Below are 26,316 nucleotides of genomic sequence, written 5' to 3' on the forward strand. Positions count from 1 at the left end.
ACCGTGTCGCCTAGATGACACAAGCGGCAGCTAGCAGATAATATGTGGACAGTGCAACCTCGATGGTAAAAACGGCAGGCAAGAAATAGAGCTGGCAGGATCACTGGAACTCGTCTGGAAACAACAGGAGACTGGCCACAACCAGAAACAGCGTTCACACCAGGAGGAAATAGAAGCAGGAGCCAATCCAGATCAATCCCAGCAGGATGGACAGGAAGGAGGAGTTTCATCGAACACTCTCCCGGCATTCGTCTTGCCCTGCATTCACAGTGCGGCGGCTTGTGACCGTACCCCCCCCCTTGACGAGGGGTTAAAGAACCCCTAGACCCTGGTTTGTCAGGAAAGTTCTCAAATAATTTTCTCTTCAGGGTAGGAGCATGCAACGACCTTTCAGGAATCCAGGAGTGCTCTTCTGGTCCAAACCCTTCCAGTGCACAAGAAACTGAAGACATCCTCTAGAGATTCTGGAGTCCAGGACCTTTCCGCGACAAATTCCTGGCACCCCTGGACGAGCACTGATGGAGGTCTGACTGAATGCCTGGGAGAAAATCTGGAGGAGAGAAAAAATGGTTTCAGGAGAGAACAATGAAAGGTGTTATTGATCCTGAGAGTCCGGGTAACTCCAGTTGGAAAGCCACAGGATTTACTTGAGAAATAATCCTAAATGGGCCGATGAACCTGGGCCCCAACTTTTGTGATCTCTGGCGCAGGTTAATGTTTCTGGTGGACAGCCAAACCAAGTCCCCCACTTTGAGACTACAGGGCCTATGACGTCTGTCTGCCCAGACCTTGGAATGACCAGACGCTTGAAGAAAAGACTGGTGTACGTTCTTCCAGACTGACCGTCACCTGAAAACAGATGAAGGAGAAGGAGTTGTGGTAGACGAAGTCTCAAAGGAATTGCTCCTAGGATGAATCCCGACATTGCAGAAGAACGGTGGAAGTAGAATGTCAGGAGTTGTTGCATGCAAACTCATTTGACATTTGGAAATGAAGCAACAGAGGTAATGCTCCAGAGATTGATTGGCTGCTCCGTCTGCCCATTGGACTGTAGGTGATACCCCGATGACAGGCTGACATTGATGCTCAGATCAGCACAAAATCACCTCCAGAACTGAGCAACAAATTGGGTACCACGATCTGAGACGATATCTAAGGGAAGTCCATGAGATCTAAAAACATGTTGAACAAAGAGTACTGCCAATTCTTTGGCTGAGGGAATTACTGAGAGGAACAAAATGTACCATCTTGGAGAACTTGTCTACAATAGTCCAGATGACTGAGCAGCAGAAGATGATGGAAGATCCAACACAAAGTCCATCGCGATATGAGTCCATGGTTTGAGAGGAGTTGGTAATGGACACAACAGGCCAGAAGGAGTGGTACAGGGAGTCTTGTTTCTGGAACAGACGTCACAAGCTGTCACAAACTCATGAGTCATGAGACATAGACTACCACCAGACAGAGCGGGAAAGAAGTTCAAGAGTCTTAGAAATGCCTGGATGACTAACAGCTTTGGACAAGTGGAAATCCTTAAGAACTGCCTTACGAGATCTCTCCGGGATGAATATCAATCCTGGGGGCATCTCAGGAGGAGCTTCAGACTGGCACAGCCTAAGAGAGTCCACCAAGCTTCTTGTCAAGGCCAAATTAATCCGAGAAGTTGGAATGATGGTTTCTTCTCCAACAGTAGGACAATGGCCAACAGAAAAGCTACGAGAAAGGGCATCCGCCTTCACATTCTTAGACCCAGGCCGAAAGGAGATAGTAAAGTTGAAGCGGGTGAAGAACAGGGCCCATCGTGCTTGTCTAGCATTCAGTCTTTTTGCAGTCTCGATTTAAACCACATTTTTATGATCCGTCAAAACTGAAACAACAGGGTTAGCCAATCCTCAAACGCCCACTTAATGGCCAGAAGCTCTTGGTTGCCCACATCATAATTTCTCTCCACTGACTGAAATTTTCAAGAGAAAAAGGTGCATGGGTGTAATTTGTTGTCTCCCAAATCCCTCTGAGAAAGGATGGCCCGTACTCCAATCTCAGAGTCGTCCACTTCAACCGCAAAAGGAATGTGTGGATTGGGATGTCAGAGGACAGGAGCAGATACAAAGCTGTCTTGAGAAAGTTGAATGCGTGAATGGCTCCGGAAGGCCAATTGCCAACATCATCTCCTTTCTTGGTCAAGTCCACGATGAGAGAGATGATTGAAGAGAAGGATTTGATAAATCGGTGATAATAATTAGCAAATCCTGGAAACCGCTGAATGGCCTTTAGTGATGTGGGTTGTTCATAATCCAGTACAGCCTTCACCTTACTCGGATCCATAGAGAATCCATGAGAGGAGATTATGTAACCCAAGAATGAGACCTCTTCCACCTCGAATTCATACTTCTCCAACTTGGCATACAAATTATTATCCAGGAGTCTTTGCAGTACCAGTCTCATGTGTTGTTGATGTTGTTCTATGGATTTGGAATAAATGAGAATGTCATCCAAATAAACAACAGCAAAGACCCCCAAGAAATCCCTCAAGACTTCATTGATAAAGTCCTGGAAGACGGCTGGGGCATTGGAGAGACCGAAAGGCATAACTAGATACTCGCAATGTGGGTGTTGAAAGCATTAATCAACCGTTAATCAACTTTCCGGATGCGAATAAGGATACAACCTCGCAAGTCAATCTTTGAAAAGATTGAAGCCTCCCATAATTGATCAAATACAACTGAGAAGAGAGGCAAGGGACAGGCATTTTTGATGGTGATTTTATTCAGTCCTCTAAAATTGATGCAGGGCCGGAGTGATCCGTATTTTTTCTGGACAAAAAAGAAATTGTCACCTACCGGGGACTTGGATGGCCAAAAAAACATTTTTCCAGAGCCTCCTGGATGTACTCCTTCATTGCCTTATCTTCGGGGACAGACAAGGCGTATAGCCCACCTTTAGGTAGTCTGGCATTATGTATAAGATCTACGGCAAAATCGAAGGACCGATGTGGTGGTAGAACATCGGCTTTCTTTTTAGAGAACATTTCTGCCAGGTCACGATAAGGATCAGGAATCAATTGAGATTCCGATGGAATGGCTGCTGCTAGACAAACAGGATGAGACAGACAATGAACAAGACAGGAGGTTCCCCATTGCAGAATTTCCCCAGTTTGCCATTGAATCACTGGGTTGTGCTTCTTCAGGCAAATCCAGCACAATGGGTGCCAATGGACATTGAAGGAGGAGAAATGAAAATTCTTCCAGATGTAGACCTCCAATGGTCAACTGTATCAGAGGCATCTGGAAGGAAATTGGAACTGAGGAAAGATTCCTGCCATCCAGACCAACGACTGCGACGAGACTACACAAAGGTTAAAGAGTAAGTCCCAACATCTCAAAGAATGCCAGATCCATGAAATTTTCCATGGCTCCACTATCAATGAAGGCAGAAACAGAAACCTCGCCATATAGTGACTTGAGTATGGTGGGGAAAAGAACTGAAATTCTCTGAGAGATGGATGCAAGGCATAGATGCAACTCTCCACTACCATCTAGACCTTGCCTTCTCCCGACTTGACGGGACAAAGTTGGCCCATATGTCCTTTACCTCCACAATACATGCAGAGTCCCAGTGTGCATCTCCTCTGTTTCTCTTCTGCAGGAAGACGAAAAGCCCCCAGTTTCATAAGTTCCTCCTGCTCCGCCAAAAGCATCCAAAGAGGTGATCGAGGAGCCTGGGATGGCAGACTCTTTACCAACCTGCACTCCCAAAGACGTCAGTTGATGCAGATGGTCAGACTCATTAGGTCATCCAGGGTTTCTGCGGAGGGATGTTGGACCAGGATGTCCTTTATCTGATCCAATAGAACCCATTGGAACTGACTTCGAAGAGCAGAATCGTTCCATCCAGAGTCTACGGCCCACTTCTGGAATTCCGTACAATAATCTTCTGCTGTCCTGTTCTCCTGTTTAAGAGACCGAAGGCTAGCCTCAGCCATGGCTGCCTTACCCAGGTCATCATAAAGTAACCCCGGGGCAGAGAAAAAAGAATCCATGGTCTCAAGTACGGTTGAGGTGCAGGGAAGATTGAAAGCCCAAGTCTTAGGGTCTCCATGTAGAAGGAAAATCACAATCCCAACTTGCTGAACCTCATAAACCTGAGGACAGAGGCCTGAGCCTAAAGTAAAGTTTACAACTTTCCCTAAAGTTCACAAAGTCCTTGCGATTCCCCGTAAACCGGTCAGGAATGTTCAATTTGGGCTCAAGGACAGTGGAATGGGCAAGTGCTGCCCAAGTCTCCTCTACTTTGAGGAATAGTTCCTGCACATTTTGAGTCAGCACCTGAATCTGGCTGCCAGAATTTGCGCAGGATTCTGACCAGGATTCATGACAAAAACCTCTAGATAGTTTTTTGGCCTGTGATAATGTTAGGAATGGATGTTTAGTCAAGGAGGGTTATGCTGTTACAGCCTTTGAGCAGGTGATCTTGGCTGGCTGTGGCATGTGGGCTGTAAGCAAGATGCTGCCTGTGGGCCATGTAGCAGCCTTGAGGGCTGAAACCTTGGCTGGTTGCGGCCTGTGGGCCGTGAGCAAGATGCGGTCTTTGGGCCGTGTAGCAGCCTTGAGGGCTGAAAACCTTGGCTGGTTGCGGCCTGAGAGCCGTGAGCGAGATGCGGCCTTTAGGCCGTGTATCAGCCTGGAGGGCTGGAAACCTTGGCTGGTTGTGGCCCGAGAGCTGGATTGCGTACTTGGACGCTGAGGTGCGGCCTGTGTCACTGGGTTGACACAAGCAATGGTATGCTGGGCTGCATACTTGAAATGCTGCGGTGCGGCCTGTGTCACTGGGCTGACACAAGCGATGGTATGCTGGGTTGTGTACTTAGAATGCTGAGGTGTGACCTACACCGCCAGGTTGACACTGGCCGCAGGACGCAAGTTTGCGCACTCAGGACGAGTGCATCCCGTGCCACCTGGATGACACACATGGCAGGGAGTTGGAATGCACACCGTGTCGCCTAGATGACACAAGCGGCAGGTGGCAGATATTATGCTGAACGTGCCGCCTTGATGGTACACACGGCAGACAAGAAATTACTGGAACTCGACTGGAAAAAACCTGAGACTGACCACAACCGGAAACACGTGAAACGCTATCACCAGTACCGGAGCAGTATTCACATTAGGAGGAAATAGAAGCAGGAGCCAATCTAGATCAATCCCAGCATGATGGACAGGAGGTAGGAGGAGTTTCAGCGGACACTCGCCCGGTGTTCGTCTCACCCTGCATTCGCAGTGCAATGGCTTTTGACAGGTATGCTACCAACTCACACTGGACACCCTTAACCATCCAACAAGTCTGATTTCCATCTCTCTTTTGCAATCTCCTGCGGGATATGGGTGCACTGACTTTGAGGGTGCCCAGGCACTGTTCCATTTCTTGCTAATCCCGGCCGCTTGGCCTATGTGCCCTCTACCAATGTGGTAGGGACTGGCTACCAGTTAGCCAACTTCTATGGGTACACTGGGCTCACTGATCTGCTATTTTCTCCTGATGGAGATGGTATAGTAGGACTAGTGCTGAGCTCTCCTTGTCAGTTATTGCCACAGTAGCAGTTTATTCTGGCTCATTGCTTCTGGAACTAACCTGGTAGGAACTGAGGAACTCATTTAGACCCGCTCGTGAGCGCTGTACGCTCACAAGCGGGTCGATGGTGCCCAAGTGCGCATGCGCACGACGGAGGGAGCTCCGTCGTGCGCATGCGCGAGACCCGGCAAGCGACAAGGGAAGCCATCGCTCGGGGTCTCGCACCAAAGGGGGCGTGCTGTCGATGGTGACTGTCAGCACGCCCCCTTTGGTGGGCGTGCTAGGGGCGTGGCTGCCCAGACGGAGGCGTTCCCATGGGAACGCCTACCGTCTGGGTCCGGCCCCACTGACATCACTAGTGATGTCAGTGGGAGTGATTTTGGCTCTGATAGAGCCAAAATCACTCCAGGGTTTGCGGCAACGAGACTCTACCGCAAGGGTCTCGTCACAAGGCCGATGGTCGTGATGGTCTTGACCATCACGACCATTATCATGGACGCTCGCATAAGCTGTGGGTGGTAACCCACAGCTATGCGAGCGTCCAAGAGGCCGCTCCAATTTTAGGTAGGCCGGCCCTGATTCAGAGCGAGCGCTCTGGTCAGAGCGTCCTGCTCTGAATCAGGCCCTGAAATTTAACTATTAACTTCCTAGGTTATCCCATGTTTAACCATGTTTACAAATAATAACTATCAGCGTCCTTGTGACAAATCTTTCCAAGGACTAATTGCTGAGAAATCCCACACCGCAAGTGCTCATATAGTATCTGGATTGAATACTCTTACTTGCAAATGATTTATACGGAGCCAAAAGCGTCTTTATCTTCATATACACTTTCATGTTATATATCAATATTCCATGTACTTGAAAGAGGAAATGAAAAATATCTAGTGCAACATTGTATAATAAAATATATTTAATTAAGCTGGAATTGCCCTCACATTGATAAAAAAAAATGTATGTGAGCAGCTAACACTCCAGGGGGTATATTTACTATGGTTCGATTTTTATTTCTGTACGATTTTGCATTCGATTTTTGGTCAATTTTTTTTTTTTTTTATGAAGGAATTTACTAAAAGCCAAATCGAATGTCAAATTGAACAGAAAAAGGAATTTAAAATTAAATAGAATTTCTGAAAAACATCAGTGTTTTCACATAGAGGAAAAAAACGAAGTCGAACTCGAACTGCAAATCCCTAAATGAATAGAAGAACTTCATGCATTCATTTTCAGCATGATCAGTTCGATTTCACACAGATACATGCATACATCAGTGAGATGCATGTATACATCTTACTGTAAAGAGTTAATGTTTAAAAAAATTATGTGGGGTCCACCTAAAATACACAACCAGCAGTGGACTTTCCATAGCAAGTACTGGTTGTGTAAGTACAGGGAAAAAATTGCGTAGGGTTCCCCTGTACTTAGCACAACCAGCACCAGGCTCTGATCTGGTCCTGGCTCTGGAATTACAGGGGAAAAAATGCATAGGGTTCCCCTGTAATTTTCACAAGCAAGACCGGATCCTTTCTAGCAAGGGGGTAATGTCTCAGCCAGGGAAACCCTATCACTGGGTTCCCCAGCCGAAACATTACTCCTGACCGCTAGTCAGCCCAGGCCGGGGATCCCTGCGGAGTTGGGGACCCCCCAATAAAGGGGTCCCCCTCTCCAGCGTTCTCCAGGCATAGGCTGATAGCCCAGGGCTATCCCCACCACCCATAATAATTACGTAATTATTCCAGCATGTGCAAGACCAGCGATCACTGTAAGTCATTATATTTGGCAGTAGGACCATCCTGTCTGAGCTGAATGTTTTTATTTCAGATGTGGGCACCATTCCAGAGCATTTGAGTAAGTTCAGTAGTCTGGGGGAGCATTAAAAGAACCTTGCACTGCCCTGGACATGTATGTACAGATTGGTCTCCTTATACACTGTATTATTATACAGTATTAAAAATTGACCCTATAGATGGTCTATATCAGTGGACCTCTAACAGTGCATGGTTTCCAGATCTCCTAGTTGGTGCACAAATGTATTCATTACTGGCTAACACATTTTAAAAGATCAACAGGTGGTGCTAATTATTTAATTTGTGACACTGAGGGCATCTTAAAACCATGCAATTTTAGTACATTAGTATTATATGCTATTTCTATTGTGATCATCATAGTGTGGGATGAGGAGGGGGTTTCCAGGCAACCGGAACCCCCCACACACGCTTGCCTATGCTAAGCTTTAGTAGAGTTCCCTGCTGCTACAACATTTACTATAGGTACAGTATGGGGATAATTTTATTTTATTTATGTGATGCTTTAATGCCTTTCAGAGAGCACAGAAAAATAATATCTCAATGTATTATTCCAGTGCTTAGGTGCCTGGGAATTCCAGCCCGGGTAGTCACCAACTTCAACTCAGCCCATGACAAGAATGCAAATCTGTTTATTGATATGTTATATGACATCCGTGGAACCAGCAGTGAATCCCAGCAGGATATGGTGTGGTAAATACAAATATTTTCAGCTGTTTGAGATCAAGTAATTTATGAAAAGAATCAACTTGTTTTGTATTGAAAAATTCATATGAAACTTTTTTACAATAGTTTTACTGCTATTTTCACATTTGTACAATCCACAATTACTCATATGGGCATTGGCAGACATTTTGGTTCCTTTGATTCCTCAGGAGATGTAAATCTAGACCTCCTATTATATTCCTTGGGATTCTACTTTCCCTGCCTACATTTGGAAAAGCAAGATAACATTCTAAACTGTAGCAAGAACATTGGCAGTGACTTTACCCCACAATATTTTATAATATCAATCCACTTTTGCTACCAATGCAGAGATGCCACCAAACACGACATGTGTCCATCTTGGCATGCCTATCAAAATGCGCCCGTGTTTACTCCAGCTGACAACAGGAGCAAATATGCCCATATTATGACAGGATGTGTAACTTCACCCTAATTTAATTTTATGCAGCATACAGTACTAGTGCCCTAGTTAATTTTAGGCCCCATTGTAGTGTCCTAATTAATTGTACGCCCTATAGAAGTACCCTAGTTCACATTGTACTAGACAGTGCCTCCAGTTCACAATATGCCACACAGGGGTCGGGGACAACCAGCTCCTACCTGGGGGGGCATATGTCTAAATTCAGGACATTCCATTTTGAGTGGAGATCTTCTTCAGTTAGTCACACTGCCCAGTTTTTTGCATTTCACGCTTACTAAACATTTTTTACCTATTTGTTTGTTTTGTTAAATGAGTGGAATAGAAATCCGCATTTAAGGTCACTCCACATGCATGTGCTGGCTAGACAGTTCACGCATGTGTACATTATAGCTGGCCAGGGGAAGCCTTAATACTTTGCGCCAAATCGTTATCATTTCGCTGTCCTAGAAATAGTTTATTGGTAAATCTCAGTGATGGAGAAAGGAGCCTACTATTACATAGATCCCTTAGTGCTGCAATGCTTCCTGCACAGTTTTTAATGCAGTAGTAATGTTTATAATGGGACATACTGTATACAAATCCCATTGGGAAAAAATGGGTCTAATATGTTTTAACTGGGTTAATATTTTACATAAATGATATAAATGACATAAATGTATGTAAAATTGCACCATAAAAATAAAATTAATAGTTGTTAATAAAAATACATGCCCAGTAAGTGTTTCAAGAAGGCATCAAAAACATGCATAAAACACATGTGTACATTTGAATGCACTCTATAAAGCAAATCTACAGTATACACATGGCAGATGGACTCTATTAATGGGCCCCGAAGCAACACATATTTTTGTTACTCTCATCAGGACTTTCATCCAAAACATGTTACTGTATGTACACCACCATAAAACTCAGGTATATTTACCAAAGTGCGGGGTTTTAGAAGTGAAGATGTTGCCCACAGCAACCAATCAGATTCTACTTAACATTTATCTAGCACCTTTAGAAGACTATAGCTAGAATCTGGTTGCTATGGGCAACATCTCCACTTCTAAAAACCCACACTTTAGTAAATATACCCCTTTTTTTGTAATAATCAGCAATATGGTGCATTGCAATATATAATAAGCCCCTCTCCCCAAGCTCCTCATACCCTTTCTTTATGTCATACTTTCAGCACTGATATAATATGGGAATGTCCTGGGCTCCTCTACTGCCCCTATGAAAATCTGTCACAGATGTCAATACATATTGTGAACTTATCCTAAGAGAGAATATGAGACATAGGGGTCTATTTACTAAGCAGTGTTCGGAGACAGAGTGAAAAGTGATAAGAAAGTGATAAGGTACCAGCCAATCAGCTCCCAACTGTCATCTCACTAACTGTGTTTGAAAAATGACAGTTGGGAGCTGATTGGCTGGCACCTTATCACTTTCTTATCACTTTTCACTCTGTCTCCTAACACTGCTTAGTAAATAGACCCCATATAAATGTTTTGAGTACAAGTGTAAATGGTGGAGAATGGATAAAAACTAACTATGTTTTTTGTTCTGGTCATTTTGCAGGAATTTTCATGTTTGGAATGAGGCCTGGTTTGTCCGTAAGGATCTAGGTCCATCTTATAATGGCTGGCAGGTGATGGATTCAACGCCACTGGAGACAAGTGATGGTATAAGATACCTTATAATCTCTACACATGTGTAAAGGCTTCAGACCTTCATGACTTCATTTTGATGTTCATTCTCTTGCTTTTATTCTGCATTGGTCCCCTACTGTATCTTCTATGCATTATCGCATTCAATAATATGATTGGTGACATTTCTCTTATGGTGGCATACAGAAGCCAGGCGCAACTAGAGCTATGTTGGACCCATAGCAAAATGTTTAATGCCCCCCACCCTCTGTCCACTATACCAGTCTGACAGTGCAGCCATCTCAATGAGTCCCCAATCCCTGAAAGAGAGGGACCTGGGGTACATGCCCCTTACACCCCCCTCCCCCTTAATCCAACTTTGTGAAACAAAAGATAGAAAATGAGAGGCCGATGGGGAAAGACGCAGAGAAAAAGAGAGATGGGAGAAATAACAGGAAGAGATAGAAAAAGGGAAAAGGGCTCAGAGAAAGAGATGGCTGGAAGAGGGTGAAAGAGACAGGGAAAGAGGAGGGACCATCTCTCTGCACCCCCCTCCCCATTTTTCCCCGCTGAGAGAGATGGGAGGAAAAAGGGAGGAAGGTGAGAGAGAGACACAAGATAATATTGTTGAAAGAGAGAGAGACAGGGAAAGAGACAGGGAAAGAGACAGGGAAAGAAGGAGAGAGAGGCAGGGAAAGAGGATAAGACTGAGAGGGGAATGGAGTAGGAGACAGGAGGAGAATTGGGGTAGGAGAGAGACACATAGGATAAGATAGGGGGAAAGTGAGGGAGAGAGATGGGAAAGGGTGAGAGAAGAGAGGAAAAACCTGCAATGCCAGGCACAATAGCTAAATGTACTCATGCAGATCACATTTTGAATGACAGGTCCAAAATACTATTAATTTTTATAACAGTGCACAATTTACATTTACAGGAAATTACACAATATCAGACAGTAATCTGTTATAATCAATGGAGTTTACATTTATTCTATAGATCCAATACATTCTCCGTGAATATTAGATTTAGGCCCTGCCGAGATCCGTGGAAAAGTATCGCGGATGACGTAATTTCACCTGGTGGAAACTTAACTCCGTATTCAATTGTAGACACTTTTCGTGACCGCGGAAGTGAATGCAATGTAATAGACGAAAAAGATTTGCCTCTGAAAAAAAGGGCCAAATCGTTATTTTGGGGTGCAAAGTTGGGGAAACCACTCAGATCCCTTAAGACAGACCCCCAAAGGATAACTGCGTAAAAAGTGAGGAACACCCCAAAAAAGTACTTTCATTTTGGGGGTGAAAAAGTTCAAAGTGGGGGTACAAACTTAAAAACTAGCAATATAGACTTTTGGAGGTCTGCAAGTATGGGTGAGGTGTTTTTTTGATTGCAGGTGCTTGCTGCAGGTGCGGTTTTAAAAAAAATTTAAAACTTCAGTTTAGCAACTTTAAAACATTCTTGCACCCAAGTTCCACAAATTTGACAAGACTACTTACTCCCCCAAAAATCCTGCTTAATGCTATTCCTCACCACTTGTTCAAAGACGCTAATTAGAGACTTTTGACACAACGTAAGTACTCCAAATAGCGTTATTAGGACTATGTAAGGACCTCTACATTGATCCCCAATGTAAGTGCATCTTTTTGGGGTGTTTCCCCATTTCTGACAGCACTTTCCGCCTGTTCCGACTTCGCGCTTTGCCGTTTTCGCATGTTTTGGAATTGAATACGGCGATTAGCGGGGCCGCGCTCGATAAATTTCCGCGTCCAAAACACGCGATGTCGGCGGAAAGTCCAGTAGGCAAAACTTTATCATGGGTGCGAAACTAATTGAACACGGGCCTTAATTTTATTTGGGTAAAAGCACATTTAGATAAATTTTATTTTCACATTTTCTGTCAACCAGTCACATATCAAATTAATTTAGCACAGTCTGCTGGTGCATCCTAGTCACATCACATTGCAACTTAGGTGCAATTTCGTCGTAAAAGATGCTTGCTCGACGCTAGTAGAGTAGCACAGGACCTGGGGGCTCACTCAGGCAAGTTCCTTACATAGTATACATTTCACAGCTGTTTAAGTAAGCATTATAATGTTTTTTTAATTTTTTAATTTTGTCTTTTAATAATTTTGCTACCAGTGGCATGTGTTACTTGTGTGAGAATATGTCAGTTACACTGATAACAACTTGACTATAGTCAGACAGCTTTAAGAATAATATGGATACTAATAACCTTGAAAACCCAATTGACTATTAGTTACCTGCAATAAATGGATGATTGAATTGTTATCAATAAAACATCATTCTAATTAATTAATGAAACAAATAATTGATTCAGCTCAAGTCTTGCAAATAATAAATTAAGAAAATAACTCGAGGTGGATCATTTTGGTTGGGGTAGCAACTAGCAAGGCTCATGTTGGGGAATGTCAGTGTATTGAAGAATTTAAGGTGCGTACATACTAGACGATATTTTGCACGATTCGCCTGATTTTGACACATTGGAACTACAAATAGTGAGTGTCCACTCGCGATCACAATGCCGATGCACTTACCTGCGGGTCATACATCGCATTCAGATCTTGCCTACAGCAGGCATGATCTGCCAATCTCGAACACGACGCACTGGAAATCATTAAGGACGTGCGATAGGTCGTTGGTCATATTGGACACTAATTAGCACCATATCATGTCCTGGCATGCTGGGGAGCTGCCGGGGAGAGTTCAAGGGAAATCGCTCACGATATCGCATCGTGAGCACGTCGTCTAGTGTGTACGCACAATTAGTCTCCATAACTTCTTCAAATGAGATCCCTTATTTATTCATAACAGAACCTATGCCTTACCTTCATGCCACCTCTATGCCTTAGGTACAGCAAGAGAATAATTTTTTTCCTGTTTTTCCTCATATACGTGACCTTCAGTTTGTTCCTCTTTGATCACAGAGGTAGCTTTTCATCTGACACTCATGGTTCTAATTCCACTAATCATTTCATCTGATCTTAGAAATATATTGCTGTGGTCCGGCACCGCTTGTGGCCATAAAGGAAGGAGATGTTGACCTTAAGTATGATGTAGGCTTCATGTTTGCATCTGTGAATGCTGACCTGTCACACTGGATCTACTACAGTGATGGAACAAAGAAGAGAATTTATAATGACACCAAATACATTGGCAAATATATTAGCACCAAAGCTGTGGGGACTGATGACCGAGTGGATGTCACAGACACATACAAATACCCAGAAGGTAAGTGCAGTTATTTTATGGATGGCACTAAATACAGTGCAAACTGAGAATTCCCACATAGCACGTTAACACCATCTGAAGATGATGTTAGCCACTGCTTGCGCTATAACTGGTCCCATAGAAATCTTTTGTGATGGTTGCTGTGAGTGCTGTAGTTCACAAAGTCGGAGATGTCTCTAATATCTTCTGCTTCGCAACTTAGGGCCAGCTACACTGTGGGGCGATGTACTATGCCTTGGAAAGTGATACAGTGGGGAAACAAAGTACCAACCAATCAGCTACAAACATACATTTTACAGGCTGTGTTTGAAAAATGACAGGAACTGATTGGTTGGTACTTTATCTCTCTCCACTTTATCTCTCTTCAAGGCTTATGCTGGCCATACACGCTACAATTTTTGGGGCGATCCGCCTGATATCGGCGGATCGCCCCGATAATTGTAGCGTGTGTGCGGGCGACCGAGGGTTAAATATTGCTCAGTCGGGCATGCAGGATTGTCCAGCATCCCCGTCCAATGCGATATTTACCCTGTAAACTGTCGGCCGCATCGGGCAGTGTATGCCCAGCGCGGCAGACAGACAGACATTTCCTGTGTTCCTTCCTATGGAAGGAACAGGGAAATGTCTCCTCCCCCGGGGGCGGAGCGCAGATATCTGCCGAATACACTGAGAGAAATCTCACAGTGTATGCCGGCGACATCTGCGGCTGGCAGGCTGCCAGATAAAATGTCTGTCGGTCTGACAGACATTTTATCTGGCTGTGTATGCCCAGCATTAGTCTATACACATTGGGCGTGAGCCAGCAGATATATTGGATGTGTATGTGAAACTTAATTCTGCTTTTAGGCATGCTTACCTACTCTCCCGGAAGGTCTCCTGGACCTCCGGAAGAATGGGTGTATCTCCTTCTGGTGAAGTGGGCAGAATTGGGAGATAATACAGTGAATCAAGGGTCCGTAGGGAGGGGGTGGTGCAATATGACGCAATTCTATCGGTTCTCCCGGGGAAGAGAAATCAAAAGTCGTCAAGTATGTTTTTTGGTCATAATTAGTTGAATAAATATACACCTTTAATGCAGAGGTCCCCAAACTAAGGGGGTCATTCAGACCCACTCGCGAGCGGCAGTACGCTCGCAAGTGGGTCGATGTTCCCCACTGCACATGCGCACGACGGAGGGAGCATGCGCACGACGTCGTGCGCATGTGCGAGACCCGGCGAGCGACGGGCTTTCCATCGCTCGGGGTCTCGCACCAAAGGGGGCGTGCTGTCGATGTTGATTGACAGCACGCCCCCTTTGGTGGGCGTGCTGGGGGCGTGCCTGCCAGACGGAGGCGTTCCCATGGGAACGCCTACCATCTGAAGCCGGCAACACTGACATCACTAGTGATGTCAGTGGGAGTGATTTTGGCTCTGATAGAGCCAAAATCACTCCAGGGCTTGTGGCTGGGAAACCCGACCGCAGGGTTTCCCTCGCAAGTCCGATGGTCGCGATGGTCAAGACCATCGCAACCATCTTTTTGGACGCTCGTATATGCTGTGGGTGGTGACCCACAGCTATACGAGCGTCCAGGAGGACGCTCCATTTTAATGGAGGAGGGCCCTGATTCAGAGCGAGCGCTCTGGTCAGAGCGTCCGGCTCTGAATCAGGGCTTAAGTTTCTTATTGGGAAATTCAGAAAAAAATATGAAATCAAGTAAATTGTGCTTACCTGTCTCCCTTAGGTTCAGTTATGTGTTGGTGGACAAAGTTGTGCTTCTGTTTGTTCACATATTTTATGATTGGCAGCAACCACAAGTGGTGTTGCCTATCACATTGCTGAAAAATAAATTGATTTGATTCTGAACCACCAAACTGTATTACCCCTGCGATTGCCCCGCAGCATCCTAGTGTCACGGCCAGGGTATTTCAGCATGGCGCTAGGCGGGTGTTACCTGTGAGGTCGTTGTGGCGCGGGCTGTCTGGTGGCGGAGCTGGTGTCTGGCGGGGGGCTTTGGCTGCGCGCATTGTTGTGCGGCCCTGTTGTCGCTCTGCGCTGGTGGGGCCTGGCGGTGTCTCCGTTTCGTTTGGCATGGGCGCCGCCATCTTGCCTTCTGGCCATTTGATGCGGCTGGCCAATCCTGGTGAGTCACATGTTCCCTCCGGCCAGTAACAGCACGGCATGGGGTATTTAGGAAGGGTCAGTGCCTTCCTTCTTTGCCAGTGCAACGTGTATCTCAGCCTAGCTGAGAGGGAGTTCTCTGTGCTTTCCTGTTCCTGTGAATTCGCTGTCTGCCAGTCTGCCTGTCAGCTCCTAGCTCCCACTGGACTACCCCGCTTCCTCCATCACCCTTACCCATACCTGAGTGCCTGAGCCTGCTGACATCCTGCGCTTCAGTTCACTACCTGTATACCTGGCTTGTTTATTTTCAGTTCACTACTTGCAAACCTGGCTTGATTATTTTCAGTTTCACTACCTGCACACCTGGACAGCTTTAATTGTTTCTACTTGGACATTAACCCTTTTACTCCCACCACAGAACTCTTGTGCACATTATATATTCCTGGACTTGTATTTACTGCCATTATCTGTCTACTCAAGCACTTATTAAAAATTCTAGTTTTATTTTTTAAATCTGCTTCTGTGATCACTCCTGCTACCACCCCGGGTCCACAAACAACCCAGAACATCACAGTTTGCACTGGCCCCATGGAGCCGGCCATGGATCAGGAGTCAGGAGTGGATTTGATCCGATGCATTTCTGGTCGTTTAGAAAATCTGGAAAACATGCAGCATCAGATGGCTCAATTTCTGCAAGAGATGTCCAAGCGACAGGATAGTTTGCAAACTTCCTTTTCTACCCCTGGAGTACCAGCATCTACATCCGCTTTAGCGTCTGGGAATACAGGAGGCAGATCATCTCCCCGCTTACATCTTCCTTTACAAAGTAAATTTGATGGCAACCCTAAACTCTGCCGAGGATTCCTAAATCAGTGTGACATACATTTTACCCTGCAGCCTGACAACTTTCTAACTGCAAGAACTAAAGTGGCTTATATAGTCTCTCTGTTATCCGGCCAGGCCTTGGAATGGGCTTCCCCACTCTGGGAGCGCTCAGATCCGCTGCTGGATAATTCCGCAGGCTTTGTGTCATCCTTCAGGAGGATTTTCGATGAACCTGGGCGTACTGTATCAGCATCATCAAACATCATGACACTGAGACAAGGGGTCCGTCCTGTCAGTCAATATGCCGTGCAATTTCAAATTTTAGCATCAGAGCTCAAATGGAATGAGGAAGCCCTCACCTCGACCTTCTGGCATGGGTTGTCAGACCGACTAAAGGATGATCTAGTCACTCGAGAGCTTCCTACTAATCTGAATGACATGATTTCGTTGTGTATCAAAGTTGACCTACGCTTCAGGGAACGTCAGGCTGATAAAAACAGAACTGACCGGCAAAGGTCATTTACCCCCTCCATTTCTACCCGTCCCATTCCATCCCCTACTGAAGAGGAGCCTATGCAGGTGAATCATACACACCTCTCTAAAGAAGAACGTCAGAGAAGAATGCAAAAGAACCTCTGTCTGTACTGCGGAGAGTCCGGTCACCTGCTGATCTCCTGCCCCCGTAAACCGGGAAATGCCAAATCCTAACTGACCCTGGAAACATCAAGTTAGGAGTTATGAACCCGTCTCCAAAAATTAAAGATTTCACGATTACCCTAGCCTTGGATCTTAAACCCAAACCTGTCTTTTCTACTGCTCTACTCGACTCGGGAGCAGCCGGAAATTTCATAACGTCTAGTTTCATAGATAAATTTCAGATTCCTTGTTTGTCTCTCAACCATGCCATCTCTCTGACCTCTATAGATGGATGCCCTCTAACTAACGGGATAGTCACCAAAGAGACTCAACCAGTATTGGTCCAAATTGGGGCACTTCATTCTGAGTCCTTAAAATTCCTGGTGATATCAGAGGCCTCTCAAGAAATTGTTCTTGGTCTACCCTGGTTACGTCAACATAATCCCAGGATTGATTGGAGTTCTATGCAGATTCTGTCATGGGGTATGGACTGTCAGAAATCCTGTCTTCCAAAAATTCGACCTGTGAGAAAGACAGTTCCATTAGTTTCTTCTGCCATTCCCAAGGAATATCAGATGTTCGCCGACGTTTTCTCTGAACAACAAGCAAATATCTTACCCCCTCATAGGGAATGGGACTGTCCAATTGCATTGATACCTGATAAGATACCACCTCGTGGTCGTACCTATCCGCTGTCCTTGCCTGAGACTCAAGCCATGACCGAATACATCCGGGACAACCTGGCAAGGGGTTCATTCACCCCTTTACTTCACCTGCCAGAGCTGGGTTTTTCTTCGTTGGCAAGAAGGACGGTGGTCTAAGACCATGTATCGATTATCGAGGCCTTAATGACATTACTGTAAAGAATCGATACCCTCTTCCCCTGATTACTGAGTTGTTTGATAGGGTCAAGGGCTCTGTCATTTTTTCGAAATTAGATCTAAGAGGGGCTTACAACCTCATTCGTATCCGAGCTGGCGATGAATGGAAGACCGCTTTTAATACCAGAGATGGACATTTCGAGTATTTAGTAATGCCTTTTGGATTGTGTAACGCCCCTGCTGTCTTTCAAAGTTTCGTTAATGAGATTTTCCGGGATCTGTTATATGTTTCTGTTGTTGTCTATCTGGATGACATACTGATTTTTTCACCCTCTGTGGCTAAACATCAAGAACATGTTAAAGAAGTTCTGACCCGTTTGAGAGAAAACCACCTTTACTGCAAACTGGAGAAGTGCGTCTTTGGAGTGCCCAGTGTACCTTTTCTCGGCTATGTAATATCTGGCTCCAGTTTAGAAATGGACCCCAAGAAGGTACAGGCAATTCTGGATTGGACCCAACCTCACACACTGAAGGCCATCCAGAGATTGTTGGGCTTCGCAAATTATTATAGACGCTTCATTAAGGGATTTTCTACACTGCTGGCTCCCATTATAGCCTTGACCCGCAAAGGTGCTAATCCTGCCCAATGGTCACCTGAGGCAGAGTCTGCCTTTCATCTTCTAAAACAGGCCTTTATCTCAGCACCAGTTCTTCGACAACCCGATCTGGACAGGCCTTTTTTGTTGGTAGTAGATGCATCATCTGAAGCTGTGGGAGCAGTCTTGTCTCAACGTTATGAGGACAACCGAATCCATCCGTGTGGGTTCTTTTCTAAAAAATTCTCTCCTGCCGAAAGGAACTACGCCATAGGTGAGCAAGAACTACTAGCTGTAAAGTTGGCGTTGAAGGAATGGAGATATTTGCTAGAAGGCGCCATGTTTCCATTTACTGTATTTACGGACCATAAAAATCTCTTATTTCTCAAAAACCTCCAATGTGTGAGTCCTCGTTTGGCCCGCTGGGCAATATTCTTTGCCAGGTTTCAGTTCACCCTGACCTTCCGGTCTGGAGCACTTAATCAGAAGGCTGATGCCCTATCGAGATCTCTCCTCTGTGATGATCAATTTGAAAATCAAAGCAATACCCCTGTCTTGGAATCAAGAGTTTTCGCCGCATTACAACTTCAGCCTCCTACGGGAAAATCATTTGTGGCCCCGGAATTAAGGAAGCAGCTTCTCACTTGGGCACATTCCTCTCGCTTCGCAGGGCACTCAGGCACTCGGAAGACCTTGGAGTTCCTGAAAAGACACTATTGGTGGCCTTCTGTGAAGGCAGATGTAATGGAGTTTATCTCTTCCTGCTCCTCCTGTGCCCAGCATAAATCATCACGACAAGCTCCAGCTGGGGAATTGCTTCCATTACCTACTCCATCACGTCCATGGACGCATCTCTCCATGGATTTCGTCACAGACCTGCCAGTCTCTCAAGGTTTCAACACTATCTGGGTTGTAATAGACCGATTTTCTAAGATGGTCCACTATATACCGTTGAAGAAGTTACCTTCTGCCCCTGACCTGGCACAGTTGTTTGTCCAACATATATTTCGTCTACATGGCCTTCCTGCTGAAATTGTCTCTGACCGTGGTGTGCAGTTTACTGCAAAATTCTGGAGGGCTTTGTGTTCTGTTCTTCAAGTGAAGTTAAACTTTACCACGGCCTACCATCCGCAAAGCAACGGCTCCACCGAGAGAGTTAATCAAGATCTAGAGACTTTCTTAAGAATTTTTATGTCATCTTCCCAGGACAATTGGGCTGCCTTGCTGCCGTGGGCTGAGTTTGCACATAATGTTCCTACCACTCGTCAACTAACCAAATGCCATTTCAGGTTGTATATGGCCTTCATCCTCGTGTTCCCGAATTCCGAAGCCTGCCTGTTTTCGATGTTCCGGCCGTGGAGGACACGGTGCGGAATTTTGCTGCCATCTGGACTCAAGTACGGTCTGATTTGTTGAAGGCATCCTCTCGCTATAAGACCCAGGCCGATAAGAAGCGTAGAATAGTCCCACGCATGCAAGTAGGAAACCAGGTCTGGTTGTCTACTCGGAACCTTCGTCTAAGAGTTCCGTCTATGAAATTCGCATCCCGCTTCATCGGTCCCTTCACCATAACAGAAGTCATTAATCCAGTGGCCTACCGTTTACAGTTACCCCATACCTAAAAATTCCCAATTCCTTCCATGTTTCCTTATTAAAGCCCCTAGTCCTGAATAAGTTCAATAATGCTCTACCTGCATCTCCTCGAGTCCAGACGGAGAGAGGAGTTGAGTTTGAAGTTGCCCAGATCTTGGACTCTCGTCTGCGCAGAGGTCATCTTCAGTATTTGTTGGACTGGAAAGGTTACGGTCCAGAGGAACATTGCTGGACCGATGCTCGTGATGTCCACGCTCCCACGCTCATCAGGAGATTCCATTCTGCCCATCCGGAGAAGCCTGGTGAGTGTCCTGAGGCCACCCCAAAAGGGGGGGTACTGTCACGGCCAGGGTATTTCAGCATGGCGCTAGGCGGGTGTTACCTGTGAGGTCTTTGTGGCGCGGGCTGTCTGGTGGCGGAGCTGGTGTCTGGCAGGGGGCTTTGGCTGCGCGCGTTGTTGTGCGGCCCTGTTGTCGCTCTGCGCTGGTGGGGCCTGGCGGTGTCTCCGTTTCGTTTGGCATGGGCGCCGCCATCTTGCCTTCTGGCCATGTGATGCGGCTGGCCAATCCTGGTGAGTCACATGTTCCCTCCGGCCAGTAACAGCACGGCATGGGGTATTTAGGAAGGGTCAGTGCCTTCCTTCTTTGCCAGTGCAACGTGTATCTCAGCCTAGCTGAGAGGGAGTTCTCTGTGCTTTCCTGTTCCTGTGAATTCGCTGTCTGCCAGTCTGCCTGTCAGCTCCTAGCTCCCACTGGACTACCCCGCTTCCTCCATCACCCTTACCCATACCTGAGTGCCTGAGCCTGCTGACATCCTGCGCTTCAGTTCACTACCTGTATACCTGGCTTGTTTATTTTCAGTTCACTACTTGCAAACCTGGCTTGATTATTTTCAGTTTCACTACCTGGACAGCTTTAATTGTTTCTACTTGGACATTAACCCTTTTACTCCCACCACAGAACTCTTGTGCACATTATATATTCCTGGACTTGTATTTACTGCCATTATCTGTCTACTCAAGCACTTATTAAAAATTCTAGTTTTATTTTTTAAATCTGCTTCTGTGATCACTCCTGCTACCACCCCGGGTCCACAAACAACCCAGAACATCACAGTTTGCACTGGCCCCATGGAGCCGGCCATGGATCAGGAGTCAGGAGTGGATTTGATCCGATGCATTTCTGGTCGTTTAGAAAATCTGGAAAACATGCAGCATCAGATGGCTCAATTTCTGCAAGAGATGTCCAAGCGACAGGATAGTTTGCAAACTTCCTTTTCTACCCCTGGAGTACCAGCATCTACATCCGCTTTAGCGTCTGGGAATACAGGAGGCAGATCATCTCCCCGCTTACATCTTCCTTTACCAAGTAAATTTGATGGCAACCCTAAACTCTGCCGAGGATTCCTAAATCAGTGTGACATACATTTTACCCTGCAGCCTGACAACTTTCTAACTGCAAGAACTAAAGTGGCTTATATAGTCTCTCTGTTATCCGGCCAGGCCTTGGAATGGGCTTCCCCACTCTGGGAGCGCTCAGATCCGCTGCTGGATAATTCCGCAGGCTTTGTGTCATCCTTCAGGAGGATTTTCGATGAACCTGGGCGTACTGTATCAGCATCATCAAACATCATGACACTGAGACAAGGGGTCCGTCCTGTCAGTCAATATGCCGTGCAATTTCAAATTTTAGCATCAGAGCTCAAATGGAATGAGGAAGCCCTCACCTCGACCTTCTGGCATGGGTTGTCAGACCGACTAAAGGATGATCTAGTCACTCGAGAGCTTCCTACTAATCTGAATGACATGATTTCGTTGTGTATCAAAGTTGACCTACGCTTCAGGGAACGTCAGGCTGATAAAAACAGAACTGACCGGCAAAGGTTATTTACCCCCTCCATTTCTACCCGTCCCATTCCATCCCCTACTGAAGAGGAGCCTATGCAGGTGAATCATACACACCTCTCTAAAGAAGAACGTCAGAGAAGAATGCAAAAGAACACATTATATATTCCTGGACTTTTATTTACTGCCATTATCTGTCTACTCAAGCACTTATTAAAAATTCTAGTTTTATTTTTTAAATCTGCTTCTGTGATCACTCCTGCTACCACCCCGGGTCCACAAACAACCCAGAACATCACACCTAGGGTGCCACGACATCCAGTTTGAGAACCACTGTCTTAGTGAATGACATTCATTCAGTCCCCTCACAATGCGCCGAGTGTCTAATCCCAGCAGGGGTCTAATGACAGGCGTCGAGATCCCGACACCTGTCATTTTACCTACGCCGGAAGCCTGACGCCCGGCATACCGCGGGGGGGTGGGTTAGGTTAGGCCCTCCCTTCTGGGGGGAACTAGGGTTAGCCCCCCCTTGGGAGGGTTAAGCTAGGGGAAGGAGGGGTAAGGGTTAGGCACCCCCAGGGGGAGGTTAGGGTTAGACACCCCCCCGGGAGACTTAGGTTTAGGCTGCGGGGAAGGGGGGGGTTAGGTTTAGGCACTTACAGGGGTGGTTATGGTTAGGTACTTGGGGGGAGGTTAGGGTTAGGCACTTGAGGGGGAGGTTAGGATTAGGCACCCCTAAGGGAGGGTTAGGGCTAGGGGGGGGTTAGGTTAGTTATAGATAAAATTCTTACCTGTCGGGATCTTCACTGCCAGTCTTCCGACATCAGGATCCCATTAGCAGAACATGTATTTCTCAAGTACTGCCATAATCAGGGGCATATTAACGCCCAAGAGAGCCCATGTGCATCCTCTGAGCTGCGCATCCCCTCCCCAAACACCCCATGTTACCCTGTGCCAGCAAGCTGGTCCCTCCTTTGGGAAGATGGCGCCATGGAGGAGAAGGGCCCCGCTTGACAACACGAGGTAAGTATACAGGGTGTACGGTGTGGGACCCCCCTGGTACCAAGGTCCTGTGTGCACCGCACACCATGCACCCATTATAAATATGCCTATGGTCACAATACTTCCCTATGCAGCGTGCATTGAGGTTTGATAAAATACAGTGGAGTTGTTTGGGAAAGCTCAATAAGTACCTAGTACACTATGATGCAGTAAAGCTTTGAGACACATTATTAAATGTGCTTCAACCGCTCTGTTAAAAGTGATGACAAAAATTTCTCCATGCCTTAACTATTGTAGTCTTATTTTACATTGTTAGTGTTTATGTATCCTTAATGTAATTGATTTATAATACAAGTTATGCTCTTGATCCATCCATTTTGTCTTCTAGGTTCATTGAAGGAAAGAGAATTATTTGACAAGGCCATAGACAAATTGTTAGACAGTCCTCTTGTGGAGCTGGAGAAAAAACTACTCCACTTTCGAAAAAGATGTGAACAAAATCTAAAACAGGGAACTATTCTGTCTGCAACATTCACAGTGACGCAGATCCCCAATCTTGGCCAGGACTTATATTTGATATTGAGCTTGAAAAACCTGAAAACTAACAACATTACAGTGATTGTGAATATGACCTCAGCCAGCATCCTGTACACCGGGAGGCACAAACATGAAATCTGGGCAGATGCAAAGGCTCTTACATTGGGTCCAAATAAAGGTATGTAAAGACAATCTTTCATAACACAGGAATACACAGAGACAATGGGCCTTGTTCTGAGTTACATGCATTGCCGATGTTGGACGCAGTGTAGCGATGTTTTTCACATGTGTCCCAATTGTCTGCGCAAAGAGTTGCAGTACTGATTTAGATGTATGATCTCTGAAATGCATTACAAATGTATTGGGTGTTCCTGGGCAGTGACTGGGAGGTGACAGGGGCCAACTAATCAAATGCAGGAAGATGCTGCGTAAGTATTATGGGAGTGTCGCAGAGTGTTGTTGTATGTGGTTGTGTACACAGATGCCGAATCATGCACCATGGAGGCCATACTCAGAGACTCCGCACCTAGTACAGGGCTGGTACACGTTTCACTGGTGTGAACAATGATGGCGTCTAAAATGCACCAAGCAGTATTTGTGCATCTAAGGACACTCAAAGTGTGAGTCTTAGTCCTTGCACACTCAGACGCACATCTGTACACCAGGTAAGAGCTTTGTAGTGGAATCAGCATAACATTGCAGATGTTACATCGGCATAAGATGAAGGCATGGACGTGGCTGCGTCTGACTGAGAATCAGCCCAAATGTGTTTTAACTTTTAATTTCTTTAATTTGTACTGGACCCACATCTAATGTATCTGTATATTTTCCAGTGGGTGAACATAGCACTGAAAAGCGGATTAGTATGTAAATGGAGCCTAACACAGATTTAGAAATACTGAAACATTGTAGAATCATAGTTCAGGTCAATTTTTTAATTAAGTACTGATTTGTAGGTTAACAGCACTGTCTTATGTGTTACTACATTGTGGCTTATGCTCCTGTAAATGCATTTTCCCATAGACATATGCTCCTGTAAATGCATTTTCCCATAGACACTAGAATTTCTACAAGTATTCACAGTACTGTCTGATGTCTGATCTCCAGCACTTATATGTGTTAAATATAAGTTGATTTGTAAGGAACACCCCCATTAATACACTTAATTATATCAGAGAGAACACATTTTGCATCCCAGCAGTCAAGATGTCCTGATCTGTGAGCATTTCTATGAGAACTGGTGCATTCCACAATACATAAACATACTACAAATATAAAATCATTTGTGCAGCAAGTCAGCCTATTGGCAGGTTATCATTAAATGAGCAAGGCTTTGAGTGTATTACATTCAATTAAATGGACAACATTATTCCAGAGAGTTTCATTCATGAAGGAGCTCTAACCAGTTCCATATTTTCTCACCTTCATTCTTTATTCTCTAGAAATGCACATATCCATCCCATTGACATATGCTCAGTATGGGAATTATGTGAGTGAAGATAACATCATTCGTATGACAGCTTTGTGTGAGGTTCATGGGACAGAAGAACGTATCTTAGTGGAAAAGGATATCCACTTGGGAAAGCCTCCAATAGACATCAAGGTAATAAATCAATAATATATGTTTGTATTGAACACAGGTCTCTTATTTACAATTTAACTTGTATAGGCCCTCATATTTATGTTTATAACTTTAGCACATATTTGCTGAGCTTCCAAGGATATCTGGAGACCCACAAACCTTGGGGTGTTTTCCCAGACTCCCAGGAGAGTAGACCACCCTTCCCAAACCTACCCACTTCTCCAGTGAACTGGGAAGGGACATGATGACACGATTCACAGCAATAATTATTGGAAATTGGAACAAAATGTATACATTATTTAAGTGGAAGTTTTAGTGTAGTTAAAATAAACATACAGTGAGGAGTCATTTTAAAAGGTGAACCCTATGTACCAAAGGCTTATAACAGCTGTAATATTATCTTAATTGGCATGCTTTGGGCAGATGTTGACATGCCTTTTGTGATATGAGGCATGGGCTAATTTGTGTAGATTTATTAATGAAAAAAAGATTGGCTGGTGTACATGAACCAATACTCCAAATTTACTAGGAGCTGATTATATCCTTTTCACCTCCTAGCCCAAAGATGTCACTAGTTCCAAATAAATTAATAGATTGCATTCTCTAGATTTTCACGGGATAGAGAAGATTTTTTTATGTCAAAAGCAGTGTGGTCTCAGGAAATAGGTGTGGTCATTATCCAATGGGTGTAGTTTGGAATGGTTTAAGGGGTGTAGCATAATTTGTTCAGATTTTTAAACAGAACAGTTGTCAGGTATGAATCAGGAGTTTTCAGTCTAACAATCAACTATGAACTGGTGAAATCAATTTATGTCTGAGGTCTCAATGATGTTATTAATTGTAAAAGAAATTGGGAGGCTGTACTCAGAGTATGGCTCAGCCTACTAAATAGCTACCTCCATTGTATGTAGGTGACCTGTAGGTAAACCACTTTGCTGTAACTAATACTGGATAATGCTGGGTACACACTGGCCGATATATTGGCCGATCAATTGATCATCCAATATATCTGCTGGCCCACGGCCAATGTGTATAGACGATATGTCTGTGAACCGCGTCGTTCACAGACATATCGCATTGGCTGTGCAGCACAGCCGATGGACAGATATGTCTGCAGACATATCTGTTCATCAGCAAGTGTGTACGCGCAGTCTGCATACCGCCTGTACACACACAGCTGCAGCTGCTGGGCCTCCGAACCGCCTCCCTGCCAGTGGGATGATCTGTTGCTGCCAGATAGATGATGGCTGTTTGGTGTGTATGAACGATGCATCATCTAAAGATATATCTGCAGATCACTCGATCTGCAGATATATCTTCCAGATGTGTACCCACCTTAATACAAACACAGTGAGAGAGATTAAAAAAGAAGCATGGGGTACA

At 45.2% G+C, this 26,316-nt stretch overlaps 1 protein-coding gene across 1 annotated transcript in view; it reads left to right on the forward strand.

Moving 5' to 3' along the window:
- The window catches only part of LOC148512604 (protein-glutamine gamma-glutamyltransferase E-like), a 181,604-nt gene that overhangs the window by 142,596 nt on the left and 12,692 nt on the right, over positions 1 to 26,316 (forward strand). The window contains exons 10-14 of the mRNA XM_088481955.1: positions 7,931 to 8,066; positions 10,084 to 10,187; positions 13,158 to 13,400; positions 23,203 to 23,529; positions 24,794 to 24,954. Of these exons, the coding sequence (XP_088338081.1) occupies positions 7,931 to 8,066; positions 10,084 to 10,187; positions 13,158 to 13,400; positions 23,203 to 23,529; positions 24,794 to 24,954 (971 nt within the window). The remainder of the gene's footprint in view (positions 1 to 7,930; positions 8,067 to 10,083; positions 10,188 to 13,157; positions 13,401 to 23,202; positions 23,530 to 24,793; positions 24,955 to 26,316) is intronic.

This window comes from Taudactylus pleione, unplaced genomic scaffold (genome assembly GCF_031769625.1).
Source record: "Taudactylus pleione unplaced genomic scaffold, aTauple2 ptg000279l, whole genome shotgun sequence".
NCBI lineage: Eukaryota > Metazoa > Chordata > Amphibia > Anura > Myobatrachidae > Taudactylus > Taudactylus pleione.